The sequence below is a fragment of the Anthonomus grandis genome, chromosome 6 (assembly GCF_022605725.1).
Source record: "Anthonomus grandis grandis chromosome 6, icAntGran1.3, whole genome shotgun sequence".
Lineage (NCBI taxonomy): Eukaryota > Metazoa > Arthropoda > Insecta > Coleoptera > Curculionidae > Anthonomus > Anthonomus grandis.
In genome coordinates, this window is record NC_065551.1 from 18175657 (window position 1) to 18183437 (window position 7781).

The 7781-nt window shown below is 31.4% G+C and overlaps 1 protein-coding gene across 2 annotated transcripts; it reads left to right on the plus strand.

Moving 5' to 3' along the window:
• Positions 1–1149: 1149 nt before the first annotated feature.
• Positions 1150–3773, plus strand: LOC126737286 (uncharacterized). Of its 2 annotated transcripts, none has more exons than XM_050442114.1 (3): positions 1150–1962; positions 2247–2721; positions 3715–3773. In XM_050442114.1, the coding sequence occupies exons 1-3, from the start codon at positions 1204–1206 to the stop codon at positions 3756–3758; spliced, it is 1278 nt and encodes a 425-aa protein (XP_050298071.1). In that variant the 5' UTR covers positions 1150–1203; the 3' UTR covers positions 3759–3773. The 2 variants fall into 2 exon arrangements, with proteins under 2 accessions (XP_050298071.1, XP_050298073.1); XM_050442116.1 differs by lacking the exon at positions 3715–3773 and adding an exon at positions 2784–2872.
• Positions 3774–7781: the final 4008 nt, after the last annotated feature.

Sequence of the window (7781 nt, forward strand, 5' to 3'; positions counted from 1 at the left end):
TTTTTAAAGATCCTAATTGTCGTAGCCGGAACCACCCTGGAATTTAAATTGCTACTACAAAGTAACAAAAACTATTTCGAGGCATTACAGTAACATTTATAAGTAACTGCTACCATAAAAAATGACTATAAAGTTTCTGGTCTTTTATCGTGGCATTTGTAAAGATTCGGGTAGTTCCAAGATACTACTTGAAAGTGATCCGTTGCCACTTATATATTAAGGTTATAGTAGTAATTATTATAAGGGTGCTTATCTTCCACAAATATTGGTGGCAGAAACCAGACAGCGACTTCTAAATTATATTTTAAAGTAACTATGTTCTATAAAGTAACATTTTAAGTAGCAAAGTGGATTCAGGAACTATATTTTAGTAGCGAATACTTTTTAACAAGAATCAGGGACTATTATTGCTAGTTGGGATTTTTCCGCGATTATTTGATTAAAAATTAAAACTTTCAACACATTCATGGCACCCTATTTTAAATTTAAAAAAAAATGTATGAGTATAAAATAAAAAGTAGAAAATACAGTGTCATTGGTTTTAAAATATTATTTTTTATCGAAATACGCTGACTTATACCAAATGTCCCATTTAAAATAAGAAGCTTAGTGCCACTTCCTGTTAAACTGAAAGTAACGAAAAATAATAGATTGTGTCAAAAGATGCTCTTATAACTCTTCTATTGATATACCAAATTTAATTTTTTATCTTGAAAAGTAAAAAAGTTATTAAGTGTTCCCTTTTTTCTATGTCACCCGGTATAGACTGTAACAACGAAAAAAAATAGATAACTGTAAAGTATAATATATTTCTTTATGTCACTATGCTTTTCAGCGAAAAACAATTTTTCCGATTCGGCTATCTTCAATCTTTAACGATAAAATTTAAAACAGCCTTAATTTCAGGTACCTTTTAGATAGAGTAGCATAAAATAAAATAAAAGTGAATCTATAATCACTCTTAAACAAATTCAAATAAAGTTTTATCAAATTATGTCAATATTTTAAACTATAATGCCATAATTCATTTTAAAGTTGTTTAATCATGTAACGTAATAATTATACTATCAAGAAACTTGATAAACAAAGATTTACAAGATTTCAGTTGATTAGATAATAATTATAAATGCCGTATATTTACAACAGAATTTAGATTGATCCAATCAGTTTGCGTCATTTTGTTTGCATCGTAGTGCAGTGAAAATGAGCGAAATTGAAGCCGAATTAACGAGAATTTTAACAAAAATAGCTGAGGCAAAATGTATCAAACATTACAAAGCTGTGGCAGATACTGTCGCTGATATAGGCAATGGATTCCTCTCCAGTTTTTATAAAGGAGAAATACATAACCAGGATACGGGTGAGATAATCTCTGTTGGGATTAAAATGGAACCTCCGTTTGCAGGTATAAATTTTGCCAAATTTTATAAAAACGAAGAGGTATTTTATAAGGATTTCCTACCTGCTATATTAACTTTGCAAGCTAAAACAAATATGAAAGATCCCTTTGATAATACTGCTACCTATTTTAATTCAGAGACTGGAAATATTAATTTTATCGCATTGGAAAATGTGTCTGATAAAGGATATAAGCTGCATGATAAAATGGCGTACCTTAACAGAGAATGCTTAGAAAAAATATTTAAAATTTACGGAAAGTTTCATGCATTATCTTTTGTTTTGAGACGGCGCAACTGGGAGTTATATGAGAAAATTCATAACCAGTATTCCAGCGATATGTTTCAGTACTTTGTAAAACCTGAAAAGAATGCAATTATTTTAAAAAAATCAATAACAGCAGCGTATGAGTCCTTAGATCATGACTCAAAAGTATATAATGAATTAGAAGCCTTAAGTGAGAACTGTGTAAAATTATATATAAAGGCATCAGAGTATAGAGGGAAGTACTGGTGCTCAACACACGGAGATTGCTGGTCGAATAATATGTTATTCAAATATTCGGTAAGTAAATTTTGATAAATGTATAAGGGTCATTGAGTTATTTTAACCAATCGAATTTAAGAAGATTTTCTTTTTTACTGCATTTTATTTCTTCTTTACTGTGTATATATCTTCTTTACATATAAAACGTGGATTATGTCTAAAATTAGCCACAATTTTTATATGTTATTACTGAAATTAAAATGCATATTTTTTAAATTATTACCTACAGAGCAAAAGAACCATTTGAATAACTCACAAAAAGTTAGCTACTCTTTTTATTTTTTTCTCTTTTTTTCTTTAAGGACAATGGCCAAGTTGAAGACATTAAACTAATCGACTTTCAATTAGCAAGAGACGGATCTCCGATCCACGATCTGGCTTACTTTTTCTACTCTGGAGCTGCTAAAGAAGACCTGTATCGTATTGATGAATATTTAAAAATTTATCACGAAACTTTTTCAAATATTCTTAAGGCCTTAGGTGAAGATCCCGAGGAACTATTTCCATTCGAAGCACTCTTAAATGAATGGAAAGAAAATGCGCTTCTGGGTGTTTTTTTGGGAATTTATTTGTGGCAAGTAAAACTTTTGCCTAAAGAAAAGTATCAAAATATATTTAATAATCCGGCCGACGAGAAGAAACCTAATGCGGAAGAATGGAATGAGATATTTGCGAAACTGTTGCAAAAAACGTTAGAGGGGGATAAATTCAGAGAAAGAGCGAAAAATATATTAACACAAGCTTTTGAGTATGGCATTATTTCCAAGGAAAAAATAGGTAGTTACAATTTTTAATTTATTAATTTTCAATAAATAAGTTACCAGTAGATTTAATTTTAGATGCCCTGTAGGGTAGCTCGAATAAAATGCAATGTAGCTAAATTTACAATACTGATACTATAAATAAACTTAAGTAAAATATTATAGAATTATGCCTATTTTAATTTCTATAACCTTGAACCACTTTAAAATTGTTCCATCATACGACTTATTAATAATACTGCCAAGAAACTTGGGTGAACAATGTTTTAGAAATTTTCACTTGTTTAGATAATGATTATAAACACAGTACTTTTAAACCAACATTTAGATTAATTAAGTCAGTTTGTGTCCATTTGCTTGCGTCGTAGTGTAGTGAAAATGAGCAAAATCGGAGTTGAATTAACGAGAAGCTTAACAAAAGTATCTAAAGTGAAATGTATATTATAAAAAATAAAAAGCAATGCCAGATAGTGTGGTGCTCAACACATGGAGATTGTTGCTGGTCGAATAATATATTATTTAAATATTCAGTAAGTAAATTATAATAGATTTATGACGGTCCTTGAGTCATCAAAATACACAATATTTTCTTCTTTATTGCAGTTTATTTCTTTGTTATTGCCTATATCTCCTTTACGAACAAAACTAGAAAAATTATGTCTGAAATTAGGCAAAATTTTGATGAGTTGTTACTGATTTAAAATGTAGACATTTTAAATTATTTTTTAAAGTGTTTTTAAAAAGAACTTTCTGAGTAACTCACAAAAACTTAGCTACCGTAAAACCGCGTATCTTAGAACTATAGTGTGACATGGCACAAAACTTAATTTTTTAACTTAAATCAACATATCCAGCAACAACTCAATAATATGTAGCGTACAATACAGCTTTGGCGAACCACAGTCATCAGGTGATATATTTTCGCCAATGCGCAATTTTTTTTCTAAATCACTGTCGCGTGCAATATACTTTATTTTTAGCAAAAATATTTAACATTTGTTTGTTGTAGAAAACTGTTTTGCTGGAGGCTATAGATTAACAGTTCTTGGATAGGAAACTCCCACAAAAGCCAATAGAACACTGAACGTCAATTGACTGTTGCGCCCTCTGAATGTCGAGGAGCAGTACTAAGAAAAAACAGGTTCGTGACGGCATAGAAGTGGGTAATTTAAAATTTGCCAAATTTGAATTTCGCTCTACTATTCCGTGCGCTTAAAATTAGTGGAAAACGTGTGGTTCTTTCGAAAATTATAGTAGGAAAATTGAAAAAGTCTTAAATTGGGACTTTTTTGTCCCTATGTTAAATAAAGTACTCGATTTGTCACTTTTCTTACTTGCGTACTATAATTTCTGAAACACCTATACATTTCTTCCCTGGGTTTCAGAAATTCAAAACAAGAGGTATTCACAAAATGTATTACTATATTTAATGAAGAGATTATAGCAAAAAATCTACAAGTTATATAATAAAGATTAACAATGCACACGCTGTTTAAAACATTAAAATATAAAAATTCTTCCAAATTTCATAATGTTATAATTTAATAATAAACTTGCAACTTAATTTCATTTAGGGTGTTACGAAAGGTTATAGTTAGTGTAAAAAGGTCAATAGAAATTTATTAACATCAACAAAAAATTATCGCGTACTCAGTTCACTAGTAATTTTTCTTAGTAAATAATATAAATTAAATAACAACCAACAAATTAGTAATGATAGAGCCAGTAAATATGCTAGAAGTAAAATTTAAAAACAGGTGTTACCATTTTCTTATTTACCTTTGAAAATTTCAGCCTTCAAGATTTGTATAGAATCCAAAATTGCTCATGCATTGAAACTGTTGAAATTGCTCTTCTCTCAGGTTTGGCGTTGGATTTAGAGTAAGTTTTGACAGTGAGGCTGCCAAAAGTCTATACAGAAACAAGATGAATTCTGCTGTATAATCTATTTTAGACTTCAATAACTAAAAATAAAAAACATATTTTGAGTACAACATTTAAAAAAAAAGTAAAATTATACCCCATTTAGCCTAATTATCCCTCTAGGATCCTTTGTATTACCAAAAACCTGGGTGTAGTTTCTAACTTTCAATCCATCAGCATACTCTGTAGTCGGCTGCTGATCTATGTGGTCAAAAGTAGTCAATTCTTTATAATCGTGGTCTGAAAAAAGATATTTTTAAATGGAATGTCCTATACATCTTGCACTATACACAGTATACACAGAAATAAAAAGATATTATTGAATTGATTTTAAATTTACCATACGAAATATCTAATTACTTAGTTATTACTAAGTTAACTATAATATTTTTTACTGCGATAAAGCAAAATTAAATAGTTAGTTTAATCCAAGAAGTTTATCATTAAATTAAGTTTAAGCTTGCTACACCTATTACAATCACTTGTAAAGACCATTCTAACTTACTTTGTATTAAGCCTGGGAGGTTAACCGGAGGCATGGCATCTGGTTCAAGGCCTCTCCTATATTTCTCAATTATTTTACAACAATATTTTACGTAATTCACTGCTTTTTTAGAATTTTTTCTTTATCTATCGTACCATCAGCACATCTAAATGATAACCAATCACAGCTTACACACAATACACTGAACTAAACACCTAGAAATATTTTATACGAAATTTTGCAGGTTTTTTCGCAAAATTTAATAAATGAAACTTAGTTTTTTGGTAGAAGGAAAAAAAATCTATCTCAAGCTAAAGAACTATGAAAAATAGTCGCATTTATGATATATCAAATGCTTGACAGTCCGTGTAGTCTCGAGGACGTAATTTCGCTCTCTTACCGCCATCTATATGTCGAGGAATAAAAGCTTTTTCAGTTTTGCGTAAATCGCCCAAGATTTCAAGGCCCGGGATATAGCGAAGTAAATGAATTACTATTTGCATGATATTTTTAGTATCTTGAGCCGGAGGCTATGGCTACTACTACAAAATCGGTGCCAGGTTGTCAGATTAGGCATATTTTAATTGGATAAATATTTATTTTTAAGAGTCCGAAAACATGGAACAGCTCGATGCTGTTTCAAGTTTTCAGAAATATTCTAAATAATATTTTTCTTTTTGTTTAGAATAATAACATGCCCAATTGACAATGACACTAGAAGGCTGGGAGCTCGCATTTATGCCGCGTAAATAAATAATAAATTACAGGCTGAGCTGCAAGAAATTAAAAAAAAAAGAATCTCCATTCGTAATGCGTCAAAAATTACAAGATATCAGTTAGAACATTATGACGCAAATTCAGAAATCTGCAGATGGACAGTTTGATCTTAGGAAGAGAAAAACCGAATCGTTGAAGATTAGCAAATTGCCGCTGAATGGAGGTTTCCTCTAACCGCAAAGGATTTAGAGTGTATTGCTCAAACTTATTTAAACCAACGTGGAAGGCTAGAAATTAGGTGTAAAGAAAATAAGCATGAAAAGACTGGATTGCTTTTTTTCCTGCCAGAAACAGCCTAACCCGCCAGAAACAACTAACAAAAAGGTTAGCCGAAAATATTAAAAGACACAGGGCTGTAGTTTCTAGAAAAATGATTTTAAAAACACAAAATTATCACTTTAAGATGTACCTCCAGAAGCAATTGTAAGTTATGATAAAAGTAAAACCTCACTAACGATCCGAGCAAATCTAAAGTCCTGGTGAAGCGAGAAGTTGAACATCACGAACAGTGTTTAGATAGATCAAAAATTAGCACGTCTGTAATGTTTGCTTAACTTGCTAACGGAGAGCTTCTTTCCCCATATATTATTTATAAAGCTGAACATGTATATGATTCAGGGACTAAAAGAGGTCAGAAAATATTTTTAAAGAATGCCGAAAACATAATACAAGGTTTATTCTTTCACCGGCCAATAGCACTCGTTTATGCTAACCTCTTGACGTCAGGGTATTTTGGTTATTAAGGGCCTCGTGGCGAAAACAGCTTTTAAAGTGGAAATTATCAGATAAAGACTGCATCCCAAAATCTTAACTTCCATTTGTATCAAGACTGCAGTCAATATATGATAGTTTAATAAATCTATTTAAACCAGAGTTCGTGCTTGTATAATCTACCCTCTTAACAGAAATGAAATTTTAACAGGTTTTCGGGTCAAAAAAAATTTGGAAGAAGAGAAAAGTACATTAGCTGTGACCATAAGGAGTCACCTTCATAAAATGCATTATGGTAAGGAAAAATCACTAGAGAAGAAAAAAGAGAAGCTACCTGTTGAATCAGGGAAAAGCGTATCTGGATTGGCAGGTCAACATAAAAAAGATAAAGATGACTTTTCATGGGTGTCTCAAGGCGGGAACAGACTAAGCAAACATTGTTGAGCAACAGCTGAACAACTGTTGAGCAAGAGTTGATCAACTGTTGGCAAACAAACGTCGATGATTGTTGGAAAACATCGGCGAACCTTGTTGCTGAAAAGTTCGTTCAGTCGAGCCAAAATGTGCGACGAAGACGATGCATTACTCGCGTGGTGCACGTTTTTATTAATGAAAATTAAAAAATCGCGTAACTGCAGAAAGCGACGGTGGTGGCAAAGAATTATATTCGCAAACAGAAAACGGAAGATTTTACCAGAACTAGGAATGAAAGACCAAATGCTGTTCAAAAGCTTTACTCGAGTTAATGCAACCGCATTTGAAAGTCTCATCGTTATAATTGGACTAAAATTGCAAAAAAAATACAAACTTTCGGGAAGCCATATGCGTGAAAACAAGATTAATGATAACTTTAAGGTTTTTAGCCACTGGAGATTCATATGTCAGTCTAATGTATCTATTTCAAATTTCTAAACAGCTAATTGGTACTATAGTTCCTGAAACTTGCGAAGCCCTTATAAAAGCATTGGCAGATCATATTCAGGTAAGAAAATAAATCAAATTCTTTTTTCCTTATTTAATCAAATAAAAACATATAAGAACGTAATATAGTTTTTATGAAATGTCCGTAGAGTTATCCGCTTGGGATCCAATTAGGGCGTCAATAAAGCTATGTTCATTTGGACTATCTTGATCAGAAGGATGTTGAATGCTTGTTGATGTATATTAAGGAGATGGAGCTG

Coding starts and splice junctions, on each gene's coding strand:
- LOC126737286 (XM_050442114.1), top strand. CDS start 1,204: ATGAGCGAAATTGAAGCCGAATTAACGAGAATTTTAACAAAAATAGCT. Junction 1,963..2,246: donor ATATGTTATTCAAATATTCG/GTAAGTAAATTT, acceptor TTTTTCTTTAAG/GACAATGGCCAAGTTGAAGA. Junction 2,722..3,714: donor TATTTCCAAGGAAAAAATAG/GTAGTTACAATT, acceptor TGTTTGTTGTAG/AAAACTGTTTTGCTGGAGGC.